General features: G+C 43.8%; 1 protein-coding gene across 1 annotated transcript; it reads right to left on the bottom strand.

Moving 5' to 3' along the window:
* On the bottom strand, nucleotides 1-26518 carry BIRC2 (baculoviral IAP repeat containing 2). The gene is made up of 9 exons (XM_032427709.1): nucleotides 26415-26518; nucleotides 23395-25485; nucleotides 23203-23302; nucleotides 19723-19801; nucleotides 18859-18907; nucleotides 3143-3385; nucleotides 1295-1549; nucleotides 994-1035; nucleotides 1-885 (listed from the first exon to the last, which is right to left on the bottom strand). Exons 2-9 carry the CDS (start codon nucleotides 24290-24292, stop codon nucleotides 692-694), a joined length of 1860 nt encoding a protein of 619 aa, XP_032283600.1. The 5' UTR covers nucleotides 24293-25485; nucleotides 26415-26518; the 3' UTR covers nucleotides 1-691.
* Nucleotides 26519-27983: the final 1465 nt, after the last annotated feature.

Below are 27983 nucleotides of genomic sequence, written 5' to 3'. Positions count from 1 at the left end.
CATGACCTGAGCCAAAGGCAGACACCTGACCCACTGAGTCTCCCAAGCGCCCCTAAGAACACTTCTTAGTAATTTGTTTTATGAATTCCACTTTTATTTAACAGCTAACATCTGAGTGCTTACAGTAACACAGATACGATTGTACAGTAACTCATTTAACCCTGATAACCCTATTAAGGCATGGAGAAAATACTTTTTAAGTCAGGAGGAAAAAAACAACGCAGTCTTTTTAAAGAATTTTATTAAGAGGTTCTCACAAATTAGGGAAAAGCTTATTGACCAGCAAGAAAAAAGTCCTTATTTTAAAACACAAGTGGAAAAATATCAAAGAGAATTTGGCACGTAACTGTGGTAAACTCCAGTGGTCCCGCCCGGTCTCCAGGTCTTGTCAACTGCACACTCTCAGGTCGTACTCAAAGCTTCCAGAAAGAACACCAAACCCAGGCCCTTCCGACAGGACACCTCAGGGCACCGAGGCTCTCCGTAACCTCCCCTGAACTCGCACACTAACACAGCCCATCACACACAAACCCCCCTTCGTCTAAACAAAGATTAGGACAAAGGATACTAATGTTCTGAAACAAGATCACTAGTAGCAAAGCAGAATACAACACAAATGTCCTAATTAAAGAACCAATAATTCTTTTATACTTCAGACAGCTTCACGTGTTCAACAATATGCTACAGACCTTTATGAGAGAAAAGTACGAACGGTGCCCTTAATTACCCCCCTGCAGATGGGGCATTTTCTCAGAGAGGGGGCACATTCCTGGCACACGACCAGGTGGCCACAAGGAATGAACACTATGGAAACTTCTTTGTCCATGCACACTTTACACGTCCTCTCTTCCTGCAGCCTCCTTAACTGCTCTTCCAGCGACAGACCTAGTAAGAACAGACTTCAGTGAAATTTAGTTTCTACTTTAACTCCCATTAAAAAAAAAAAAAAAGGGTAGTATTTCCTGTTGGTCTTAAGTCTTCATTTTGTTTTACCTGAAACATCTTCAGTTGGAATATACTTCATGTTCTTGTCCACTGAGGAAAGAAAATCATACAAAAGGCATTATTCTACCAAATATAAGACTGCGTCACCCACTACTCATTTCCCTGAGCAACACAGACGCTGGCTACAGATGAGGGACTACGCAGGCCACCACGGGGGCAACGGGAAGACCTCCCTGTTTCGGAGCAGCTGATGTACAGACTAGAGCTGGCTAACTGGATTTATCGTTTGTCAAACATAAACATGAACATAATCCCACAGATTTCTGAAATGATTTTACCAGAAACTCACCAAATAAGTTCTTATATAATGTAGAGTCAATTTCTTTTAAACAACTTTTGAAGATGTTGGCAGCAGTGTTTCCTTTAACTAAGACGGTATCAATCAGTTCTCTTGCTTGCAAAGGTATCTGTGTTTTTTGCTTAATGATATCATGTTCCTGTTTATTAATTACATTGGCCTTTAAAAGATTATCCAGGATAGGAAGCACACAAGTCAACTGTTGAAAGAGAGCCATTCTATTCCTCCGAATTAATGACAAATCATCTTCATTTAAGAAAGAAAAAAGAAAAAAATCCATTAGATTTTAAAGGGCTCCAACTATAGACACATAGTCATTAACAACCAACCCTACAAACAATTTAGGTACTAAATTAACAGGAGCTTGAAAAAGCAGCATAAAGTTACTTGTTTGCACTTAAATTCACACCTATCATTCAAAAAACTTCTGGAAGATTTAGCTAAGGCATATCATATAGTACACACAACACACAGGGTCTCTGTTTTTGTCATTTCTAAAAGTGGAGATATTTACAGAGGTCTTCGAACCCTGCTGTTCCATAGAAAGCAAGCAGAATTTTAAAGGACAGTAAAACTACGGAATTAATAATACTGACTTCTATTTGCATCCTATCACTTTAGTTTTATAAACACTTTCGTACAAACTCCCTTATTTGATACCAAAGATCCTATCACTTGAATAAGGCGGGTATGACTACTACTCATTTTCAAACATGGAGGAAGAAACCTCAGAGCACGAGCGACCTCCTCAAAGAGCCAGTCTCCTGATGATGTCCTTCCCACCCCGTGCTGAAGGAGCACGACTGCAGTGCGAGTGTCACCTGTCCCGCAAGGACAGACCCAGGCCCCCACGCCAGTCCGGCCGCTCCCTGGCTATGTGCCCTGAGCCGTCACTCCCACATCCATCTACTTCACAAACAACGTTTCCATGTGCTTGGCACTACGCTGAAATGTTCTGTTTGCAACTTCTCATTTAATTGTCCCAGAACCCCATGCAATTCATACTATTACCTCCACTTCATAGAATCGCAACCTGCTGACAGAGCCAGGGTTCAAACACAAATCTGTCTCAACTTAGAAATCAGACTTTACCGTTCTTCTCCATGAGCACACGATACGGTTCTCTTAAGCCACGCCTAGCATTACTTACCAGCTCCAACACAAAGTGTCTTCCGACCCACACTCCCACTCAACACCGTGCAGCCTTGGCCTGTGCAGCTGCGGTGTGCTGGGCGCCACAGCTCGGCCGCGAGCCCCGGGAGCAAGCAGCACGGCTACGACGCGCACGGGGCCAGACACGGGTGCGCGTGCTCCACTCGTATTTGCTGGAGGAACGATCGCTCAACAGACTGAGCGTCCCCTGAACACCACAGTCAGTTCCCTGATCAGCTCCCCACTGACTCTGGGCCGGGCAGGGGCCTCTCGGCAAGTAAGACTTCACCATCAGGTCTATGTTCTGTAGAAGGACCACTGAACAAGGACCACGGAGTCAAATACCATGTTAAGAATATGATTTCAAGGAAAATTTTTTAAAAAACTGAAATAAGACCTGCACTCAACTTTCAACTCTTCCTTTCTCAAACAATATAGATGTTATATATGAGCGAGGAAAGTAATACACTTCAAAAAGTTATGCTAAAATCCTGATTGGCACCGATCACAGATCTTATTGAAACAGAAACGTAGAAAGGGAGCTGTCGTGCCCGGTTCCCAGCGTGGCCCACCATGCAGAAGGGGGGACACCGGCAGGGAGCGAACACATGCCGGCGCTCCTGCGATGGGTCACCCAGGCCTCCGAGCCGCGCAGAAACAGGGCGAGTGACTAACATTCCCAAATACCTGATGCCATTTCTTCAGTTTGTTGTTCCTTCTCTTCTTCTCGGGTCTCATCTTCAGCATTAAGAAGCGCTAACACAATATCGTTAACGGTTCTGTAATTCTCCCCAGTGGTCAGGATCTTACTTTGCACCGTCTGCCTCACCAGGCTTCTACTGAAGCCCATCTCCAAGGCGGCCTTCACCACGGGGGTGTTCATCATGACTGCGTCTTCTGAAGAACCTTCTCCAGGTCCAAAATGGACAACTATTTGAAAAGACATGTACCGATGCTAAATTCCACAAATATCAAAATACAGAGAAAAATCATGACTACGGCACAGTCTTGACTCTCATGCTGTTCATATCCTGGTAAAGCACATGAGCTATTTATGCACCAATTACCTGTAATTCCCACAGAAGTATGAACAGGATCAAATGAGAGTGTAACAATATGCCCTACCTTTTTTTTTTTTTTTTTTTTTAAAGATTTTTTATTTATTTATCTGAGAGAGAGAATGGGAGACAGAGAGCATGAGAGGGGGGAGGATCAGAGGGAGAAGCAGACTCCCCGCTGAGCAGGGAGTCCGATGCGGGACTCGATCCCGGGACTCCAGGATCATGACCTGAGCCGAAGGCAGTTGCTTAACCAACTGAGCCACCCAGGCGCCCTATGCCCTACCTTTTAAAATATCACTTCCCGCATTACATCTTGGAACCTACTTAGTGAGAGACTCTGTAAGGACAGGGCTTAGGAATACATGTCTTTTCGAAAATCCCAAAATGGGGGCGCCTGGGTGGCTCAGTTGGTTAAGCATCTGCCTTCGGCTCGGGTCATGATCCAGGGTCCTGGGATCGAGCCCCACATCAGGCTCCTTGCTCAGCAGGGACCCTGCTTCTCCCTCTCCCTCTGCCTGCCTTTGGCCTACTTGTGATCTCTGTCAAATAAATAAATAAAATCTCCAAAAAAATAAATAAGTAAAAATAAATACAATAAAATCCCAAAATGATTCAGATGTACAGTCATTTTTGGGAGCCAATATGCTCTAAGACTGTAAGTACGCCCCAGGAAAGCAGGGGAAATCAACAAAGACTTCATTAAAGCTGACGTCAGAGTTTGGACTTGAAGGATAAACAGGATCCAGAGAGGCGGACGGATGAAGCAGAGGGAATAACACAGATGGGGGCAGAGTGAAGTGGAAGATTCATTCACGCAAAATACGTCTAACAACGTAGTAACAAAACGGGGCTGAAGTAGTCATGTGACTTCGATCATGACAGACGCTCTGAGAACAGAAAGCTGTGTGAGGTGATTAAAAGGAATTAGGAGAGATGAGGACCACTGACACGGAGTGATCGGGGAAGCACTTTCTGGAAACAGGGTCAACGCTGAGCAGTACAGCACTTCCCGCGGAAATTACAGAAAGCCGCCAGCCTTCAAGACGCCCGACTGCCCTCTGCTGGACAAGCGCTCTAGTAAACACGACTGCAGCCCAGCCACCCGCCTGTGGGGAGCGGCAACGGCACAGCGAGTGCGTGAGCGGTAAGAAGGATCACGGGAACGTCTGAGAGGAATCTTCTAGGCAACAAGAGCAGCATAAAAGCCCGATTCGAAACAAAATCATGACATTCAAGAACTAGAAAGGGGCGCCTAGGGGGCTCAGTCGTTGGGCGTCTGCCTTCGGCTCAGGTCAGGATCCCAGGGTCCTGGGATCAAGCCCCACATCGGGCTCCCTGCTCAGCGGGAAGCCTGCTTCTCCCTCCCCCACTCGCCCTGCTTGTGTTCCCTCTCTCGCTGTGTCTCTCTCTGTCAAATAAATAAATAAAATCTTTAAAAAAAAAAAAACTTAAAAAAAAAAGAACTAGAAAGAAAGTGGTGAGCTGCAGTCAGAAAGGAGGGTGATCCCCAGACCGTGTAGAGCCTCGCCAGTTTATCTTTCACTCTAGGTGTGCTAGAATGTTCTGCAGGCATTTGAAGTGAAGAATGATAAAACCTGGTTTGTGTTTTCAGAAGATCATTCTGGCAGCTCTGTGATACGTTCGTGATGTGAGATGGAATGAGACCGGCCAGGCCCTCACGAAGATGGTGACTGCAGTATGGACTGGGCTGACAGTGCCCTGTGGAGATGGACAGACACACGAAGATTCTGGGTTGATGCCTGACTTGAGTCAACTTTCTGACCTCAGTAGGTGGGTACCATTAACTGAGATGGGGAAGGCCAGACAAGATCAAATCTGAGGGATCCAAGACAGGAGAAAAGGTCTGCTCTGATCATATTAACCCTGAAACACCCATTATAATCAAGTAGAGATTTAAACGTGTAGTTGGACATGCCAGCCTGGAGCTAAGGAAATGAAATAAATTTGGGCCAAGTGCTGAGAAGTACTCCATCATTTATGGTTTGAAAAAGGAGCCGCCAAAGGAGACTGTTCATGATTAACCAGAGAAATAGAGGAAAACCAAGAATGTGGTGTCCAGGAAGCCAAGCGAAGAAGGTGTCTTAAGAAGGATGCAGGAGAGTCATGTCAGCAAGACTACCAAGTAAGATGTCCCCCGCTTGTACTGTGACTCAACAGCAATTTGGAATCCACCTGCAAACAACGGTGCCTTTGTGAAAGCTTTGAGATCCAGGCAGAAGAGTATGAAACCTCCATACCCTCAGGACTTGGCTACAGGTCCACTTGGTCGATCCTGTCACCAGCACCCTACACAAAAGAATGTGGACCCAGGCCTACCCACGCTTTAGCATACGGACATACAGACCTCGGTACCAGCTGCAGACACTGAAATTGCCTGTGAACTGCATCCCACCACAGTCCGGGGAGCCCCTGGAGGTAAATCCACCAAATTCAGTCAGAATGCAGAACTGGAAGGACCAACCTATCCCAGCGTCAATCTGCAAACAGTCCTGCTAGCACAGGGACGCAGCAGGACACACTGCCCACTGCACACCTGGAGCTCCTGAAAGGGCTCAGCCTCAGTCCACAGCAACACCACCGGCACTGGGACCCAGGGAGTCTCCTGTCTGCGCCTCAGGAGATCCTGCAACAGCTCCAGCCTCTCCTGATGCCATCGGGAAGCAGCCCTGCCCACCAAAGCACCTGGCGGGAGATATGCGCACCCGCGCCTCCACAGCCAAGTCTGCAGACCTCAGTTTGGGCTGTAGAACCAGAAACAGCCCTCAGGCTCGGTTCCTGCCTCTCTCAGCCACGGTCCAGGGCCCCTTCCTGCTCCAGACAGGAGTCCTTGCACAGACCTAGACGGAGCCACACCCATCTGCATATCTGGTAACGGTCCTGCCGTCTGAGGACCCAACGGTGGACCCTGCAGCAGATCCAGATCCCAACATCCTGTAGAACAATGTACTGGAGACAGTACCACCCATCAAGGGACCAGACAGAAACCACGCCAGCCTGAGCGCCGGTAACAAGCCCACCAAGCACAGATCCCACCACAGACCAAGCAACAGCCTCAAAACTGGTTACAACTACATATCCTCCAAGGGAACTGACAGGAAAAGGTCTTTTATCTGCCAGAACCAGTCTGTAAAGACTAGAAGAGATGCTTCTTTCTTCAAATGCACAGACACCAATGAAAGGCTACTCATATCATGCAAAACAGGCAATAGGACAACACCAGAGGAAACCAAGAAAGGTCCAGTAATTTACCCCAAAGAAATGGAGATCTACAATCTGCCTGACAACAAACTAAATATTATCATCTCATACTCAACGAAATTCAAGAGAACAAAGATAGGCAACTAAAAGAAATGATAATACATTTCAGAAATACATCTCAGGAGTTTAATATAGAAAAAGAAACCACAAAAAAGAACCAAATAGAAATCCTCGAGCGGAAGAATACAACAGAACTGGAAAACTGAGGCACGAGCTTCAACAACTGACTTGACCACACAGAAGAAAGTATCAGAGAACTCGAAGGGAGATTATTTGAAATCAGCCAGTTATAGGAACAAAAACAAAAAAGAATGGAAGAGTGAAGAAAGCCTATGCGAGTTACGAGACACCACCAAACAAATGAACATCCACATCATAGGAGTCCCAGAGGAGAAAAAGGGGCGTAAAGTTTATTTAAAGACGTAATAGCTGAAAACTTCCCAAATCATGGGAGAGATTTTCCAGTTCTGTTATTGTATTCTCCAGCAACAATAAAATCAAAGAACCACAAGCATGATCAACCCAAACATTATTCTCAAATGTGTAATAGTCAAAATGTGAAAACACAGAGATAAAGAGAGAACTTTGAAAACAGCAAGAAAAAAACGACTGCTCACGTACAAGGGACACCCTCAGGCTCTCCGCACACTGCTCCACAGAGACCGTGCAGGGCAGCTGAGACGGACTCGGAAAACAAAACCACACCGATAATAATGGCAAAACCATCCTTCAGAAATGAAAAAAAAAGATAAGACATTCCAGAAAACCAAAGTTGAAGGAGTTATTCAACATTAAACCTGCCCTACAACCAATGCTAACAGGTTATCTGCAAGCTGAAATGGACACTAAACAGCAACATGGAAACACACCCAAGTGTATAATTTCCTGGTAAACGTAAATATGGAGTCAAATTCAGCATACCCTCTACTATTACTGCACCTCTAACGTGCAAGTTAAAAAACAACAGTATTAGTAACTACAGCTAAAATAACTTGTTAAGGGATCCATATCAGAAGTAAGACATCAACAGTGCAAAATGTGCGGTGAAGGTAAGTCGTGTTAAGTTGTTAACCAGCGTAAAGCAATGACTCCATCTCTTAAGATGCTTTAGGTGAAAATCACAGTGAACACAAAGACAAAACCTATAGTTAAAGCACACTATGACAGAAAATAAGTAAAAAAGGACTACAGCAAGAGAAGAAATGAACAAAGGAACTGAAAAAAAAATCATTATAAGAAGTCTTCAGAGGACCAGTATTTACTTTAAAATGTAACATATGAAATGAACTACGTTCTCTAATCAAAAAACACAGAATGGCTAAATATATTTAAAGAAACAAGACCCAACAATATGCCTCCTACAAGAGACTCTGGCAAGCTGAAAAGTGAAGGGATGGAAAAAGATATTCCATGCACATGGCAACCAAAGAAATGGAAGAATGGAGGCCTAACAAGTTAGACTTTCAGCCAAATATCAGTGAGAAGAGACAGAGAAGGTCACTACGTAGGGATGAAGGGGTCAGTTCACCAAGAGGACATAACAAATGCATAGATGTGTGTGCACCGAACAGTGGAGCACCTAAATATTTAAAGCAGAGGCGCCTGGGTGGATCCATTGGTTAAGCTGACTCTTGACTTCAGCTCAGGTTGTGATCTCAGGGTCATGGGATCGACCCCTGCGCCAGGCTCTGTGCTCATGGGGGATTCTGCTTGGGATTCTCTCTCTCTGCCCCTCCCCCAGCTCTCTCTCTCAAATAAAGTCTTTAAAAAATATATTTAAAGCACATATTAACAACACTGAAGTGAGGAAAGAGACTAATACCTACAAGCAGGGGCTTCAACAGCCCACTTCCAATGCTGGCCAGAGCAGCCAGACAGAAGATCAATAAGGAAACCACAAACCTGAACAACACTCCACACCAAGTGGACCTCACTCAGCAGCACAGAACACATGCTTCTCAAGCTCTCGTGGGACAGTCCTCAGGACAGATCCTAGCTTCTCCTCAGAGCTAGCTTTAACAAACTGAAAATACTGAAATCACATCAAGTATCTTTTCCACCTACAACGGCATAAAACTAGAAATCAGTAACAGGAAGAAAACTAACAAATTCACAAATACAGGGAAATTAGACAACACACTCTTGAACAACCAATGGATTAGAAAGGAAATCAGTAAGAAATCAGAAAATACTTGAGACAAATAAAAACACAACATACCCAAACTTAGGGGATGCAGCAAAAGCAGTTCTGAGAGGGAAGTTTTTAGCGATAAATGCCTAAATTAAGAAAAATGAAAGCTCTCTAGGGCGCCTGGGGGGCACAGTTGGATAAGCATTCAACTCTTAGATTCGGCTCAGGTCGTGATCTCAGGGTCGTGGGATCAAGCCCCAGTCAGGCTCCCCAGCACTGGAGTCTGCTTGAGATTCTTTCTCTCCCTCGCTCTCTGCCCCTCCCCTACCACATGCACTCAGCACACGCTAAAGTAAGTGAATCTTTAAAAAAAAAAAAAAAAAAGAAAGCTCTCAAAAAAACAAAACAGAACAAAAAAAAACCGCTTAATTTATACATCCAGAATACAGGAAAATAAAGTGGGGAAAATAGGGGAAACAGGTGAAGGAGATTAAGAGTACACTTATCTTGATAAGTACTAAATAATATATGAAATCATTATATCGTATACCCAAAATTAATATAACACAGTATATTAACTACCCTGAATTTTAAGAAAACTCACTAGTTTAAAAATAAACAAAAACAAAACAAAAATACAAAAAAAGAACAAACTAAGCCTATGGTGAACAGAAGGAAGAAAATATTAAAGATTAAAGCAGAAATAAATGCCACAGAAACTATAAAAACAAAAGGAAAAAGGGGCACCTGGGTGATTCAGTCGTTAAGTGTCTGCCTTCGGCTCAGGTCATGATCCCAGGGTCCTGGGATCAAGCCCCGCATCGGGCTCCCTGCTCCGCAGGGAGCCTGCTTCTCCCTCTCCCACTCCCCCTGCTTGTGTTCCCTCTCTCGCTGTGTCTCTCTCTGTCAAATAAATAAATAAAATCTTAAAAAACAAAAAAAACAAAAAAAAACAAAAGGAAAAAAACAATGGCACTAAGAGTTTGTTTTTTTGAAAAGGTAAACAAAACTGACAAACCTCTAGCTAGACCAACCTAGAAAAGAGAGCACTCATACAAAATTAGAGACATTACAAATGACGCTCCAAGTATGCAGAAGATCCTAAGAGACTACTGTGAACAACTACACACTAAGAAACTGGACAATATATATGAAATGGATAAATTCCTAGAAACCTACAACTTAACCAAGACTGAATCAGGTAAAAATAAAATATCTGAACAGAGCAATAACAACTATGATAACTAAAGCAGTAATCAAAAATCTCACAACAAAGAAAAGTTTGGAATCAGATTTCACTGATGAATCCTACCAGATTTTAAAAGGAATCAACATCAACCCTCCTTAAACTCTTTCAGCATCCTGCAGAGAAGGAAACGATCCCAAAATCATTTCATGAAGCCAGCCACCCTGATACTAAAGACAGATAAGGACATTACATGAAAACAAACATCAGGCCAATATCCTTGATGAACAGAGACACGAAATTGGGGAGAGGGGCAGGGACAGCTAAAACGGTGGTGGAACAGGGGACCTCAGGCTCACCTCGTCCCTCGAACTCAGCTAGATAACTATCAGATCATCCTAAATACCCCAGAAGTCACCCTGAAGACTGACAGAACACACTCCACAACTAAAGGGAGAGAAGAAGCCACATTGAAGAAGGTACGAAGTGTGGAGACGTGGTCTGGGGGAGAAAGGGATTGCAGGGGCTGCAGAGGGGAGGGAGCCCTGGTTGCAAAGAAGCGGGAGAGACAGGGGCACACTGGAGAACACACAAGTAGAACGCTTCCCCAAAGCCACTGTCTGGGAAAATGACAGGGGCTGAATTTCTTGAGTTCTTGCAACCAGCCAAGATTAAAGCCTGGAGTTTTCAAGGTCAGCGGGCTTGCCTGGGCTAGAGCCTGGAGGCACTGCCCTACCGCTGGAGAGGAGGCAGGCAAACAACCCAGAGCTGGACAGCGTGGAAACAGTGATCTGGAAAACCTGAAAACGCCTGGGGTACACGGGGGGAGATTATTCGCTCTTCTTGGAGAGGCAGCGTTCACAGAGCCGCCTCTCTGGGAACAAAGGAGCCCGCTGGCCCCACTCCCCTCCCCACCCCTCAGCATAAACATGGAGCCACCTGCAGTAAACAGCGCAGCGCCCACACTGGCCGTCTAACCTGCTTACACCAGGTCCCACACCCCTGTGCTCTGCCGGGAAGGCCCTCCTCTGGCAGGCTTGCTCAGTCCCAGAGCAGCAGGCCCCTCCCCAGAAGACAAACAGAAACCCCTGTCCACACCACGTCTCCCAACCAGGGAGTTCTGCAAGGCCTCAGTTCTGGTGGAGTTGGTATCAGGTCTCATTTCACAAGCAGACCAGCACACACCTCATTAAAACTCGCCACATTCAGGCCAGGGACCAAACACTGTCCACAGAGGGCAAGGAGAGCCCCTGCAGACCACTGGCCCGAAGGACAGAGCGGCCAAACCACAGCAGCAGAGTGCATGCAGCACACATCTGAGACACTCCCTGAAGCACCAGGCCCTGGGCACTGCAGACCTCTTCTTCATACTCTCAGGACGGGTCATATAACAGGCTTTTCTAACACAGAGAGAAGGAAGAGACACAGGCAAGATGCCAAGACAGAGGAATTTCTCCCAAAGGAAAGAAAAGGACAAAGTCACAGGCAAAGATCTAAGCCAAACTGATATAAGTAACATGCCTGATGGAGAATTTAAAGCAACGATTGTGAGGATACTCGCTGGGCTTGAGAAATGAATGGAAGACTTCAGGGAGGCCCTTAACGCAGAGATAAGAGAATAAAACAGAATCAGTCAGAGATGAAGAATGCACTAACTGATCATGGAAACAGGATTGATGCAAAGAACGGCAGGCTAGAAGAAGCAGAGGAACGAATTAGTGATCCAGAAGACAAAGTAATGGAACATAATGACAATGAACAAAAGAGAAAGAGGAATTATGGAACGTGAGAACACTTGGACAACTCAGCGACTCCATCAAACATCATAACGTTGGTATGACAGGAGTCCCAGGAGAAGAAGAGGAAAGGGGGCAGAAGGTTTATGTAAGGAAATAATAGCAGAAAACTTCCCTAATCTGGGGAAGGAAAGGGACATCCAGATCCAGAAGGCACAGAGAATTCCCATCAAAATCAACAAAAGCAGGCCAACACCAAGACATACTGTAGGAAAATTTGCAAACCACAGTGACAAAGAGAGTCTTAAAAGCAACAAGACAAAAGCAGTCCTTAACTTACAAGGGAAGACCCATAAGACTAGCTGCAGATCTCCCCACAGACACTTGGTGGGCCAGAAGGGAGTGGCATGATGTATTATTGAACGTGCTGAATGGGAAAAATCTGCAGCCAAGAATACTCTACCCAGCAAGGCTGTCATTCAGAATAGAAGGAGAGATGAAGAGTTTCCCAAATAAAACCAAAGGAGGTCATAATCATAAGCCAGCCCAGCAAGAAATACTACTAAAGGGGACTCTTTGAGTTGAAAAGAAAGATCAAAATGACAGACAAGAAAGGAGCAGAGAAAATCTCTAGAAACAAACACAAATAATAAAATGCACTAAATTCAAATCTACCAATAATTACTCTGAATGTACATAGACTAATAGCTCCAATCAAAAGACATACAAGTGTCAGGATGGATTTAAAAAAAAACAAGGGGCGCCTGGGTGGCTCAGTCATTACATGTCTGCCTTCGGCTCAGGTCGTGATCCCGGGGTCCTGGGACAGAGCCCCGCATCGGGCTCCCTGCTCCGCGGGAAGCCTACTTCTCCCTCTGCCACTCCCCCTGCTTGTGTTCCCTCTCTCGCTGTGTCTCTGTCAAATAAATAAATAAAATTAAAAAAAAAAACAAACAAAAAACAAGGGGCGCCTGGGTGGCTCAGTCATTAAGCGTCTGCCTTCAGCTCAGGTCATGATCCCAGGGTCCTGGGATCGAGTCCCACAAGACAGAGGAATTTCTCCCAAATCAAAGAACAAGATAAGGCCATGGCCAGAGATCTAAGCCAAACTGATATAAGTAACATGCCTGATGGAGAATTTAAAGCAATGATCATAAGGATACTCGCTGGGCTTGAGAAATGAATGGAAGACTTCAGGGAGTCTTTACACATTCAATGCAACCCCTAGCAAAAATTCTCAACAAAATATTAGCAAGTCAAATCCAACAGTACATTAAATGATTCATTCACCACAATCAAGTGGGATTTATTCCTGGGCTGCAAGAATGGTTCAATATTTACAGGAAGCCTGCTTCTCCCTCTCCCACTCCCCTTGCTTGTGTTCCCTCTCTCGCTGTGTCTCTCTCTGTCAAATAAATAAAATCTTTAAAAAATAAAAAAATAAAAAAAAAAACAAGACCCATCTATATGCTGCCTACCAAAGACACATTTTAGACCTAAAGACACCACCAGATTGAAAATGAGGAGATGGAGAACCATTGATCACACAAATGGACATCAAAAGAAAGAAAAGGACATCAAAAAAGTAGCAATACTTTTTTCAGACAAACCAGATTTTAAACTAAAGACTGTAACAAGAGAGGAAGAAGGTCACTATATCATCATTAGTGGGTCTATCCAACAAGAAGATCTAACAATTGTAAATATTTATGCCCCCACCTTGGGAGCACCCAAATACATAAAACAATTCAGAACAAAGAAATTCATTGATAATAATACAATAAGAGTAGGAGCTTTAACACCCCACTCACATCAATGGACAGATCATCTAAGCAGAAAATCAACAAGAAACAATGGCTTTGAATGACACACTGGACCAGATGGACTTCACAGATATATTCAGAGCATTCCATCCTCAAACAGCAGAAAACACATTCTTCTCGAGTGCACCTGGAACATTCTCCAGAAGAGATCACATACTGGGTCACAAAGCAGGTCTCAACAAGTACAAAAAGACTGAGATCATACCGTGCATATTATCAGACCACAACACTCTGAAACTTGGAAGTCAAGCACAAGAAAAAATCTGGAAAGACCACAAATACATGGACGTTAAACATGCTAGTAAGGAATGAGTGGGTCAACCAGGAAATCAAAGAAATAAAAGGCTACATGGAAACAAATGAAAATGAATACACAATGGTCCAAAACCTTTGGGATGCAGCAAAGGTGGTCCTAAGAGGGAAGTATGTAGCAATACAAGCCTACATCATGAAGCAAGAAAAGTCTCAAATACACAACCTAACCTTACACCTAAAGGAGCTGAAGGAAGAACAGCAAGAAGTCTTAAAGCCAGCAGAAGGAGGGAAATAACAAAGATCAGAGCAGAAATAAATGATAAAGTAAAAAAAAAAAAAAAACAGATCAGTGAAACTGAGAGCAGATTCTTTGAAAGAATTAATAAAATTGATAAACCCCTAGCCAGACTTACCAAAAAACAAAAAGGACCCAAATAAATAAAATCACAAATGAGAGAAAACACAACACCACAGAAATACAAGCAATTCTAAGAGAATATTATGAAAAACTATATGCCAACAAACTGGACAACCTGGAAGAAATGGGTAACTTCCTAGAAACACATAAATTACCAAAACTAAAACAGGAAGAAACAGGAAACCTGACCAAGACCCATAACCAGCAAAGAAATTGAATCAACAATCAAAAATCTCCTAAACAAATAAGAGTCCAGGGCCAGATGGCTTCCCAGGGGAATTCTCCCAAACATTTAAAGAAGAGGTAATACCTATTCTTCTCAACTATTCCAAAAAATAGAAAAGGAAGGAAAACTTCCAAATTCATTCTATGAGGCCAGCATTACCCTGATACCAAAACCAGACAAAGACCCCACCAAAGAAGAGAACTACAGGTCAATACCCCTGATGAATATGGATGCAAAAATTCTCAACAAACTATTAGCAAGTCGAATCCAACAGTACATTAAATGATTCATTCACCACAATCAAGTGGGATTTATTCCTGGGCTGCAAGAATGGTTCAATATTTGCAAATCAATCAGTGTGATACTGAAGAGAAAGGATAAGATCCATATGATCACTCTAATAGATGCAGAAAAAGCATCTGACAAAGTACATCATTCATGATAAACACCCTCAGCAAAGGTTTAGAGGAAACATATCTCAACATCATAAAGGCCATGTGTGAAAAAGCCACAGCTAGTATCATCCTCACTGGAGAAAAACTGAGAGCTTTTCCTCTAAGGACAGGAACAAAACAGGGATGGCCACTCTCACCATTACTATTTAACACAGAACTGGAAGTCCCAGCGTCAGCAGTCAGACAACAGAAGGAAATAAAAGGCATCCAAATCAGCAAGGAAGAAGTGAAACTTTCACTATTTGCAGATGACAAAAACACCTGAAAGACTCCACCAAAAACCTGCTACAACAGATATAAAACATCAACATACAGAAATCTGTTACATTTTCATACACTAATAATGAAGCAGAAAGAGAAATCAAGGAATTGATCCCATTTACAATCGTACCAAAACCAAAAAGTACCTAGGAATAAACCTAACCAAAGAGGTAAAGGATCTGTTCTCTAGAAACTATAGAATGCTTATGAAAGAAATTGAGAAAGACACAAATATATGAAAAGACCTTCTATGCTCATGGATTGGAAGAACAAATATTGTTAAAATGTCTATGCTACCTAAAGCAATTTACACATTCAATGCAACCCCTATCAAAATACCACCAGCATTTTTCACAGAGCTAGAACAACCAACCCTAAAATTTGTATGGAACCAGAAAAGACCCCAAATAGCCAAAGGAATATTGAAAAAGAAAAGCAAAGCTGGCGGCATCACAATTCCGTACTTCCAGCTCTATTACAAAGCTGTCATCATCAAGACAGTATGGTAGTGGCACAAAAACAGACAAAGAGACCAATGGAACAGAATAGAGAGCCCAGAAATGGACCCTCAACTCTATGGTCAAATAATCTTTGACGAAGCAGGAAAAAATATACAATAGAAAAAAGACAGTCTCTTCAATAAATGGTGCTGGGAAAATTGGACAGCCACATGCAGAAGAATGAAACTGGACCATTTCCTTACACCACACACAAAAATGAACTCAAAATGGATGAAAGACCTAAATGTGAGACAGGAATCCATCAAAATCCTAGAGGAGAACACAGGCAACTCTCTGACATCAGCCATAGCAACTTCTTACTAGACATGTCACCGGAAGCAAGGGAAACAAAAGCAAAAATGAACTACTGGGTCTTCATCAAGATAAAAAGCTTCCACATAGCAAAGGAACCAATCAACAAAACTAAAAGGCAACCTTCCGAACGGGAGAAGATATCTGCAAATGACTTCTCTGATAAAAGGTTAATATCCAACATATACAAAGAACTTCTAAAACTCAACTCTCAAAAAACCAATAACCCAACTAAACAATGGGCAGAAGACATGAATAACATTTTCCCAAAGAAGACATACAAATGGCCAACAGACACATGAAAAGATGCTCAACATCACTCATCATCAGGGAAATACATATCAAAACCACAATGAGATACCATCTCACAGCTGTCAGAATGGCTAAAATCAACAACCCAAGAAACAAGTGTTGGCAAGGATGCAGAAAAGGGAAGCCTCTTACACTGTTAGTGGACATGTAAAGTAACGCAGCCCCTGTGGAAAACAGTATGGAGATTCCCCAAAACATTAAAAATAGAACTTCCCAGGGCACCTGGGTTGCTCAGTCAGTTGAACATCTGACTCTTGATTTCGGCTCGGGTCATGATCTCAGGGTCGTAAGTTCAAGCCCAGTGTCAGGCTCTGTGCTCAGCAGGAGTCTGCTTGAGATTCTCTGCCTCTCCCCCTGTACCTCCTCCCACTTGCAAACACACGCTCTCTAAAATAAATTTTAAAAAATTTTTTAAAGAAACAAAATAGAACTTCCTTATGATCCAGCAATCCCACTTCTGTGTTTATCAGAAGGAAACAAAATCACTTTCTGAAAGATTTATCTGCATTCCCATGTTCACTGCAGCATGATTCACAACAGCCAATACATGAGAACAACCTCTAGGTGTTCATCAGCAGATCTGAATAAAGAAAACATGGTCATATGTGCAGAATATTATTTACCCATAAAAAAGAAGGAAACCGGGCGCCTGGGTGGCTCAGCCGTTAAGCGTCTGCCTTCGGCTCAGGTCATGATCCCAGGGTCCTGGGATCGAACCCCACATCGGGCTCCCTGCTCGGCGGGAAGCCTGCTTCTCCCTCTCCCACTCCCCCTGCTTGTGTTCCTACTCTCGCTATCTCTCTCTCTCTCAAATAAATAAATAAAATCTTTAAAAAAAAAAAAAAAAAAAGAAGGAAACCCTGCTGTTTGCAGTAATATGGATGGACTTTACCAGATGAGTAATTCCTGAGAATCTAATACATAGAGTACCGGCTAGAGTTCACAGTATTGTATTACACACGTGGAAGTTACTAAAAGAGTGAATCTTAAATATTCTTACCACACAAAAAAACAAAATTATGTTAGGTGACCGATGTGTTTATCTTAACCTGGTAATCATTTCACAATGTATGTGTATCAATCATGCCACTTCTTACCTTAAACTTATTACATAATGTCATATGTGAATCCTATCCCAATAAAGCTGGGGGAGAAAGGGGTGAAGCACTCAACTGTTTCGAATGCTGATAACAGGTCAAGCAGTGGATTTACTAAGACGGTGGTTCTTGGGGACCCTAACAAGAGTAGTTTTCAGTAGAATAAGTTTAAGAAAGAATGGAAAAGAAGAGAGTAAGCACAGATAAATCTTTCTACACATTTTGTTATAAAGGGAAGCAAGGAAGTGAGACAACAGCTAGAACATGACGCAGGCTTAAGGAAGGGTCTTCTTAGGACTGGTTACAGTACATTAGGTTCGTAAGCTGAAATATTCTAGAGATTGAAAACCTGATGCTACGAGACAGAAAGGGAAGAGCACTGCCAAAGCAAAGTTCTTATGCTGGCAGCAGGTTTGAGATTCAGAGGACAAAGGACAAATAGAAAAGTTGGCCTTAGTTCCTTCATGAAAGGAAAAGAAAGGTGAGTGGTATGGATACATCTCAGACTGGTGGCTTTGCTGGGAGGAAATGGGAGTAGTTCTCTTTTGATTGTGTTTATTTCCTCAGTGACGCAAGATTATGAGCTGCACGTAAGTTAGGGAAGAGAGCATAGAACCTCCCAAAGAGAGAAAATTTGACAGTCATTGTATGTACTGGGGAGTGGCACAGGGTGGCAGGGCGGCCCACGGAAAGCTGTGGTCATAAATTTAAAGCGAGAATGGTTGGCCCTATCTCTTCCAGCTCTATCACACAGGAGGCAGTTATCACGTCAAACACCGATTCCAAATCCTCAACAACCCTCCTGAGTCATCTGGGTCATGCTATCTGCCAAGAAATGGTGCACTGTTACCTTCGTTATTTTGGACACCCTAACATATGAAAACTACATACATTAACCAAATGCCAGATGTGGCCAAAACTAAGTTCTAACCAGATCTATTTCCTATCCTTGCACTAAAATACTACACACCTAACAAACAGCTAAAATCTCGCCCAGTTCTTAACTCATCCGTCAATTGGCCCTTTCCAAACATACTGGCTTATAGCAAACTCTTCTCTTTGGAGAGGTTACTGTTCATACTTCTCATCTGGTATTATCAGTGATGGTTATTTCTCTTCTGCATACGTCCCGTTTCCCCAGTTGGAAGGTTAGCACTTGAAGAACAAAGATTAGTATACTTGCTAGAATGCTGTAAAAATGTCATCAACCTTAGTAGACACGTAATATTTATTAGTTAACTTCCCAACACTTTTTCCTATGTCCTCAGGAATCAAATCCTGTTTATATACTTGTGTGCTTAACATTCTTATAAAAATTCCCATTCTACATTTGGAGTATTTTCATACATACTTGGTGGATCAGCATTTTCATCTCCAGAAGTATCTGATGTTGACAAAAGCTATGAAACAGGAGAAAAATTAATAAGTAAAATCAAAAATCTCAGACAACCTTAAACAGAGCAACAATAAGTTTACCTTAAGTAACATACATACTCTTCTGAAAACTAGGTAATTTATATACTTACTATGCTCTATTTAACCTTAATCATCAATAAAAATCCCCTTAAACTTTACCTACTTCCAAATTAGAGTTCAAGTATTTCTCTAGTTTTAGGAAAGGAGGAAAAAATATTAATGATTCCTCGTTCCATTTAAAAGATATTTCAGCTGGATCACTCTCAGAGGCTCCAAACTCCTAACAAGTTGTTTTTGTTTATTTTTCTGGAAAAGATGGAGGAGACACTACAGATCCTCCTTCAATCCCACCACAAATTTGTACAGTGGGAGACTGAGTGATTTTTCAGAAGCCTAAAAGCAAGAAATCTTTTTTTTTTCTTAAGATTTATTTATTTAGAGAGAGCAAGTGAGCACGAGCAGGGGGGAGGGGCTGAGGGAGAGAAAGAATCTCAAGCACACTCCCCACTGAGCATGGAGCCCAACATAGGGCTTGATCCCACGACCCCAAGATCATGACCTGAGCCAAAATCAAGAGTTGGACGCTCAACCAACTAGGCCACCAGGCGCGCCCCTAAAAATTTTTAAAAAGCCCTGAAGAAGATAGTTACAAAAATAAAAATTAAAGGTGTCATTAATTGGATATAAAGCAACTAACCATACTTGATAAGAAAACAGATGTAAATATTACTCCTAATAATTATCTTTGTCATTATCATTTAGGAGAATTCAGCATTGCCAAATATAAAAAGTTACTCACCTGCTCAAGAAGGTGAGGGTACCGAGCTTGAATCTCATCAACAAAGTCCTGCCCTTTCATGCGTATCAAGAACTCACACCTATAACAGAAGACGAAAATTACTTTTAAAAAGTGTTTACCAAAAAAAAAAACCTTGATCTTCTAGAAAAGTGGCTTTCAAACTCTCTCATTGTGCTCCACAGTATAAACATTTTACATCACAACCTAGTACACATATGTATCAAGCAGGAAAAAAATCCTCGTAAAACACTACAAACTCTTACTACACGTTGATGCATTCTGGTATTTTCTATTTAATCACATTAATGAATAATAATAAAAGGGTTCAGACCTCAAAGGAGCACAAGCTAAGACTTGAAAAATGCTGTTATGGACAATTTACTTTGGGGTTTCACATAGTTTCAGAAGCTGTAATTAATATTCCTAAAAAATGATCTTTCACAACATAATAACTGCTTATCTTTCTCTGGGGTCCCCTCTTCCATTACCACTGAAGCACAAACCCTCCCTCCAAAACACAGAGAAATATTCTCGTCTATATGCAATATGACGGTGTTTCCCAAAAACTTGTTCACAAACTGCGAGGGCTGCTCAAAGGCCTTCCAAGCAGCTCACCTAGCAGCTACTTCCATTTTATCCCTTCAGCGTCTCAATCACCTACTGCTCAACAGCTCAGCACCGACCCGCAAAAACAGTGAGCCCCCACCCATGCCATGCTGCGTACAAAACTAAGAAGGAATCAGAGACCTAGACCTGAAACCTAAGCAGAAAATCTTTCTGTCCTTAGGTCACTAAACTAAGAGACCAAAAGCATAATCCATACAAGATAAAACTGATAAAACGACATCCTCAAAAGCCAATGTTAAAACAATGAAAAGACAAGCCACAAACTGAAAGCTGGCAAAACACACCTGTTAAAAGAACTTGTACCCAGAATGTATTAAGAACTTTCAACACTTAGTAATTAAAAACAAAAAAAGACAACTTTAAAATGGGCAAAAGATTTGGACATTTTACCAAAGGTATGCAGAAGGCAAATAAGCCGCTCACCATCATTAATCATTAAGGAAATACTAATTAAAACCGCAGAGAAGTATCACACCACACCTGCTGGAATGACCACACTAAACTGATGATCCCAATTACAGTTAAGGATGTGAGACACCGGGAGACCTCACAGGCTGCCGGCAGGAACCTACAACAGCACAGCCACTTAAGAAAACAACATGGCAGTTCTTAGGAAGTGAAAACTTTCCACAACCCACCAATCCCACGCCTAGCTACTCACCCAAGCCAAATGAAAACATCTGTCACAAATGTTTATTAATGTTTACAGTGGCTTTATTGCTTATTGCTCCAAGCTGGAAACAATCCAAATGCCCTTCAACTGCTGACTGGCTAGATCAGTAGAGATTGTGGAAGCATGCTCACGACTTCAGTTTGTCAAGGAGATAAAACAGCTAGTTCTCACAATGTTCTCAGTCATCTGACAATTTTAAATTATTTTTATTCTGGGACCGACTGACATTCATTATGATTAAAGCAGCAAGTACAATGAGCCCTGGCTCATCTATCCCCCCTCCTCTAAGAAGTTCAGTAAGGACAGAGGTTGTTGTCTTCATCTCCAGCATCTAAACCGTCCTCCAGCCAGCAACAAATATGGGACAAACGAACATCTACACTGAAACTATTATCCATTCTGGTTTTCCATTTACTGAGATTAAAGGTTATCCACAATCAAAATTTGCTGTTTTCCGAAGTGTTTACACAAAGCACCCTAAGCCTTTTTCCTTTAACCATCTAAAACAAAACATAAATTATGGAAATAAACCAAGATTTTGTTTTGTTTTATTAGGGACAAAATGCAGTAATTCAAACACTGGAACTGGAAAGCTATTTTTGTCTTTTTAATACTTAGTAAATTTCAAACTTCATGTACACAATCCCATAGAGCCAAGCATAATCAAGTCATTTAAAATTCTGACAAAATACACTTTTTCCTAAATAATTTAAACAAAATATGTCACTTTTGAGAGTTAGAAAGTCAAATTTTACCTTGTTATATTATGAATATTAAAGATAAAATTTTTAAATACAACTTTTAACAATGTACTGATCCATAAAAAAATACTTCAAGTTTATCTTTATATAAAAAAATGACAATAGGACGTTTTAATTTCGTGAAGGGGTTCAAGAGATTCCTCATCATTATGAAAGGCACTCACAGGTCAAAACACTGTCCTGTACGATCCCACTAATGGGAGGTACCTAGTCAGACTGAGAGAGACAGAAAGGAGAACCGCGGCTGCAGGGACTGGGGGGCCGGGGGCAGGGATGGGGAGTTCGTGTGATGAGTACAAGCTTGGGAAGATGAGAAAGTCTGGTGGTAATGACGGAGGAACAATGTGAACGTACTTAATGCCACAGAACTATGGACTTAAAAATGGTTAAAATGGTAAATTTCATTATGTATTTTTTACCACAACTTAAAAAAAATCATCTAGTCCAACGCCCCCATTATACAGATAAGGACAGAGTTTCAAATGGGTCACACCACTTGTCCAAGTTCACACAGCTCCTCAAAAATGAAGAATTAATTTCTAATTCTACTTCCACGAACAATACAGCCTCTCAATTCTTTGTGGGCTACAGCAGAAAACAGGACATACTGCTAGAGACAGTGACTAAGATATCACAAGATCTTATCACAAGATAAACCGTACAAAAAAAAATTTACAATATAACGAGACTTAATCAGCTTTCATTATACGATTTTTGTATCTGCCTTTTTCTAGAACATTTTATGTCCCTTCTTATTCTCCTTTTTCTTTCTTTTTTCCAACATATATTCTTTCATGCTATTCTACACATCTTTGTAATCCTTAAGATTTCTTTAAAGCAAAAATGGGAACCCTACAGATAAAACATCTGGCCATATTATAAATGAGTCCTCAAGAATAAGTTAAATTAGGGGTGCCTGGGTGGTTCAGTCGGTTAGGCACATGACTGCTGATCAGGCCATGATCTCAGAGCCCTGGGATCAAGCCTAAGATCAAGCCCAGCATCAAATTTGCTTGTCTCCTCCCCTCCCCCTAAGCCCCCCCCCCACTAGCATTCTCACTGTCTCAAATAAATAAATCTTAAAAAAAAAAATAGTAGCAAATTATATCCTGAATACATGACTTACAAAAGTGAACATTCTAGAACATTTTTATCAAAATAATTAATGTTAAAATTTGGTGTATTTTAAGTTTTTAAGTAATCTCTACACCCACTGTGCGGTTCAATGGTCCCCAGACCAAGAGTCACATACTCCTCCGACTGAGCCAGGCAGATACCCCAGATCTGGTGTTTTAAAAGACCAATTCCCCAACATCGTAAAAGCAGCTTTGCTATACTGAAATGTAAACATAAATCCTACAAGCACACCTACTTCTTGTAAGCACAGTTTTGTGTAGAAATACCTTTCACAACAATTACCTTGGAAACCACTTGGCGTGCTCCACCCACGGGTCATCTCCAGATTCCCAACACCTTAAGCCCCCATCACAACAAAAGCATTTGACATCATCATTGCGACCTAAAGAAAACAAGACTGAACTTAAACACACGTCCTAATACGTAAAACAAAGTGAACTTGATAAAACATACAACCACACATCAGTGTCTTACCCACGTAATAGAAACCAGCACTTGCAAGCTGCTCAGGCCGAACTGGTACACTAGACGGCCAGTACATAAATGTTCTCAGTCGAGCTGCATGTGTCTGCATGCTCATATTTGAAATGCTAAACCTCAGCGTCTCCAGAGAATTTTCCAAAAATGGGCAGTTGGGAAAATGTCTGCGGTGTTCTGACATCGCATCATCCTTCGGTTCCCAGTTACTCAGGGTCCCACCGCAGGCAAAGCACGCTACCTTGTCTCCAGGTCCTATATAATAAAAGCCGGCTCTTGCCAGGTCCGATGGTGACAAAAAGGTTAACGGCCACATATGGTAAGTAAGAAATCTGGCTTCTTCAGTACTCATCGCATAACTGTAGGGGTTAGTCCTCAACGGGGAGAAGTCTTCGACTGCTCTAGGATTAACAGGGTTTGGTGCAAGGCTGGAATGAGAACCACTGAATGAGCCACCATGTTCCAAAGTGGGAGATAATGAATACGTAAAAGTGTTTCTCGTTGGAGAAGTATTCTTAAAGGTGGAATCCCGGCTAGTAAGAGTAACCAGACTGTGAATAAAACTACAGCTGGGATAGAGCTGTTTATGCTTTTCAATAGGATTGTCTCCAGGTTTCCAGTTGTCCAACATCAGGCCACAACAGAAGCATTTGACCTTGTCATTCACACCAGTGTAGTAAAAACCAGCACGGGCCAGACTCCTCTCTGAGATGGGGACGCCGGGGGGGAACGTTGAGTATGTAGACATTCTATAGAGTTCACATGAAAAGTCGTATTTTATTTTTTGTTTGTTGCCAACTGTCTGATTTGATAAGATCGTGCTATCTTCCATGGTACTCTTAATTCTCTGACATGAAGAACCTGGGACAAGTCTTTGGGAAGTAGTTTTGTGCATGAGTGATTTTACTTTTTAATGGCTAAAAACCTTCACCTGAAATCTCTCCTATCTTCACACGAAATTAGTTTTTTACCACATAAAAGAATCAAACGATAGGCTTCTACTTATGTAAAATTCACTACACCTTCTTTATGGGATTTAGTTTACACTCAGGTGGGACGAATATCTGTCCTAAATTACCAAGATACCATCTAGTACTGTTTCGGATTATATTAACTCTTATGTAACTCAAGGGCTAATTGCTCATTATTTGGTGTAATACTAACATAAAGGCCTGAAAGAAATTGGCACACTTATTGAAATATGTTAAAACTGCTTGATTTTTCGAGGAGGTTGATATTCCCAAAATTCTAAATAATTATAGGGTACCTAAATTATGCCTTCAATATGCTTTTAGTTACAAGCTACAAAGCCTGTTTATCAAGCCAATTGCTGATTATGCTACAAGTGGGAAAAACTATATGCAGGTTTCTTTGAAGCCCTTTAATACAGTATTTTTAAAAATCTTGTTTTATTCTAGCAAACAAGAATTAAAGTCTTCATATGGTCATATTATCTAAAGGCTAGTTTCACACAGGTTATCACCCCAGTATTTACTTAAATGGGTTGTACTAGCTTCAGAAACAACTTGCTGACCCTACACCTGTTTTAGTGTGTGATGTCAGATTTTGCTTCAAGCTAACTGCTACCTCTTCCACCTGTTAAATATTGTCTGTCTTTGTTTCCATTTCCTGCAGCATCATGATTTGTCTTTCTTCCTCATTCTGCATACCAATTATACTTGATCAACTGAAGGTATTTTCTCCAAACTATTTAACCATAAAATTTCCACAACAGGAACTTTAACACTGCATTTAAAAATTAAATAGCCTATCTTTAAAAATCACGTATCTAAATCATTTTGTACAGATAAATCAACTTATCAAGATACAGCTTATCCTTCCTAGTGTTATCTATGCATAATATTTTATGGACAGAATTGTTTATGCACAATATACCAACAATTAACCCTACTAGCCTTCTTTCTGAAAACCCTTGATATTTTAAAACTATAATTCATACACAAAATTACACTCCACAAAATTCAATCTATATCCCTTTATAAAGTTTCTGGTTCTCCAAAATGGGATTTATTACTGCCGGGGAAAGAAACGAGGGGGGAAAAAAGTAGACTCTTCAAGGCTGTTAATCTGAAAAGGAAAAAAACAAAAAAAAAAAGCTCTTTCAGAAAACTGTATTTTCATGGTAAAGAGAACTTACAGACTTTTCAATGTATTCAGTACAGTCTAAAAATGATTTACTTTAGATAACACACCTTAAGTCCAGAAATCTGTCACCAAAATCTTCTAACTGGAAAAACAATTAAAACAAATGCAACACACCCCCAGCAGCACTGAGTGTCCTTTTAAAACACGTCCAACTCTGCAGACAGACGGACACGTCCACACAGGCAGCGACTTCGCTCCTGGTCTCCCTCCCCTGGCGACAACATCTAGCAGCCTGAGGAAAGCCCCTCGGCCGGCCAGCGCTGCCACGGACAGCCTGCGCCCCAGGGCACCCGGCACGGCGGGCACCGGGCAGGTCAAGTGCGTCCAGGACCAGGCAAAGTGACCAGCAGGGAAACGCACCGCGAGCTCACGAACAGAAAGCCTAGACCGTGCGGAGAAGCCGGCGCGCACACCTAACCGCACGACCGGCTGAGCAGCACCGGCCTCGGCGACGGGACCCGGGCGGTGGGCACCCCGCGCTCCGAGCACACGGCAGCCCGGCGGGGCCGGCGGCGAGGAGCGCTCCCCCCGACCCCCTCCCCGCGCCCGGGACCCGGCTGCACGCCCTGGGGGGACGCCGCGAGAGCTCCGTGCGGTCCGGTCCCCGCGCCGGGGCAGGCCCCCACACAGCTCGGCCCTGAAACCTGCTGTCGCCCGCGAGCCCCGGGGCGAGGGCTCCCCACGGACAAAGTAGCGTCCGCGAGCGGGGAGAGCCCGCAGCCCGCCGCGCCCCTGCCCCCTGGCTGAGGGGCCGCGGCCTCCTTCCGTCCCCCCCCCCCCCCCCGCGCCCCCCGACCCCCCCCCCCACCCGCCCGCGCCCCGACCCGCGCCGGCAAGAGGGCCGCACTCACCGCGGGCCGGCGCAGCACACGCGGAAACGGCGCGACGGCCGGCGGCCTCCCGCGAGCCCGGACGGCGGCGACCCCCGGAGATGCGGCCGGCCGGCGCAGCTCCGGCGTCCTCAGCCCCGCCCAGGCGGGGCACGCGCTGACGCACGCTGACGTCAGCGCCGCGCCGGGGCGCCGAGGGTCTGCGTCAGAGAGCGGCCGGACGAGCCTCCTTCGGCGGGCGGGACCGTCCCGTCGCCGGCGCGGCGCTGTCTTTCTCCCTCCGCGCCGCACATCCTCCTGAGGCGCCGTGGCACGCCCCGAGCCGCGGGGTCGGGCGGTCGGGAAGCCGGCGGAAGCGCCGCGCCCCGCGGAATTCCTCCGCGGCGGTGCCGGTGCCGGCGCCTGCGCGTGTGTCTGCGCCTGCGCGCGGGGACGGCGGCGGCCTGCGCGCGCTGTGGCTCCGGCCCGGCGGCGGCCGGGAGAGCGGCGGGGCGTTAATTAAAGGTTGATTACAGTTTGGACTTCGTAGTCTCTTGAGAGTCACGGCCACTCTGGCGTCACTCCGTGTGTGTCTTGTCTGTAATCTGTCGGTTTCCGTCCCGGGGGCAGGGGCAGTAGCGGCGGGCCCCGGGCGTGAGCGCGGCCGGCGGTTCCCTGCGGACGCGGTGCGGGGCGCGCTGCGGGCGGGAGCCGCGGTTTCCCGGCGCGGGGACCCTGGGCCGCGCCGCGCGCCGCGTGAATGGAATCGGATGCTGTGTCCTGGCGGGGGAACTCCGGGGGCGCAGCCGCTTCAAAGACTCGCACACCGCCCGCCGCTGGGGGAGGCAGCCCGGGGAATTCCGGCGCCCGCGCCCGCCCGCCCCCCGTCGCAGAGCCGGGCCGGCCGGCGGCATCCGCCACGGGCCCCGGTGCCGAAACACGCCCACGGACGCTCGGGCGCCTCCACGCTCGCCCGGCCTTCAGCCCGAGCCCCGGTCTCGGGAGCCGCGGAGACACGGCCGGCTGCTCGCTCTGCAGCCGAGGCCGTTGCTCTCTCGCTGCTTGTCCCGGCCGGACGATCCGATAACGAAGAGACGGGGAATTCCACATTCTAGAAACTCAGGGCCTTAAATGCGTTTCCCCCAAGAAAGCACGTAAGAACATTCAGGTAGAATAAATACTACTTTTTAACTTTTAATCTTGTATAAGCTTGTGGTTTAGTGTTAATTTATTCAGTTACCCATTTACTCGATTTCTCTTCTTCATACATGTTGTGCAGAGTCACTGGTGGTTTTTAAAAATAGGCCGAATATTTCTGCTGAGGTTGCCATTCTCATACTTTTCACATTTATGTAGATCCAAGACAATTTTGAGGAAGAAGAATACGATTGAAGGGACTTGTCCACCAGATACCAACTTACGTAATGAAGCCCCAGTAACTGAAACAGTACATTGTATCACAGACGGACGGATAAAGCAACAAGATTAAGAGCCCAGAAAAGAAGACCTACTTACATACTATGTATACGAACTCGATACGCCATTGGCGTTACATGTTAGTGAGAAAAGGATTAACTGGTCAGCAAGTAGTGCTAAACAAACAGTTATTCC

This window comes from Phoca vitulina, unplaced genomic scaffold (assembly GCF_004348235.1).
Source record: "Phoca vitulina isolate PV1807 unplaced genomic scaffold, GSC_HSeal_1.0 scaffold38, whole genome shotgun sequence".
NCBI classification, from domain to species: domain Eukaryota; kingdom Metazoa; phylum Chordata; class Mammalia; order Carnivora; family Phocidae; genus Phoca; species Phoca vitulina.
This window is presented reverse-complemented; position numbering and strand designations above follow the sequence as displayed.

Bases quoted from the DNA above. Each gene is read 5' to 3' on its own strand.
- BIRC2 (XM_032427709.1), bottom strand. From the start codon at position 24,292: ATGCACAAAACTACTTCCCAAAGACTTGTCCCAGGTTCTTCATGTCAG. The intron at 19,802-23,202 runs GTAATTGTTGTG...CTTCTGTTATAG, and splicing joins CACGCCAAGTGGTTTCCAAG to GTGTGAGTTCTTGATACGCA. The intron at 886-993 runs GTAAAACAAAAT...TGTTCTTACTAG, and splicing joins TCCAACTGAAGATGTTTCAG to GTCTGTCGCTGGAAGAGCAG.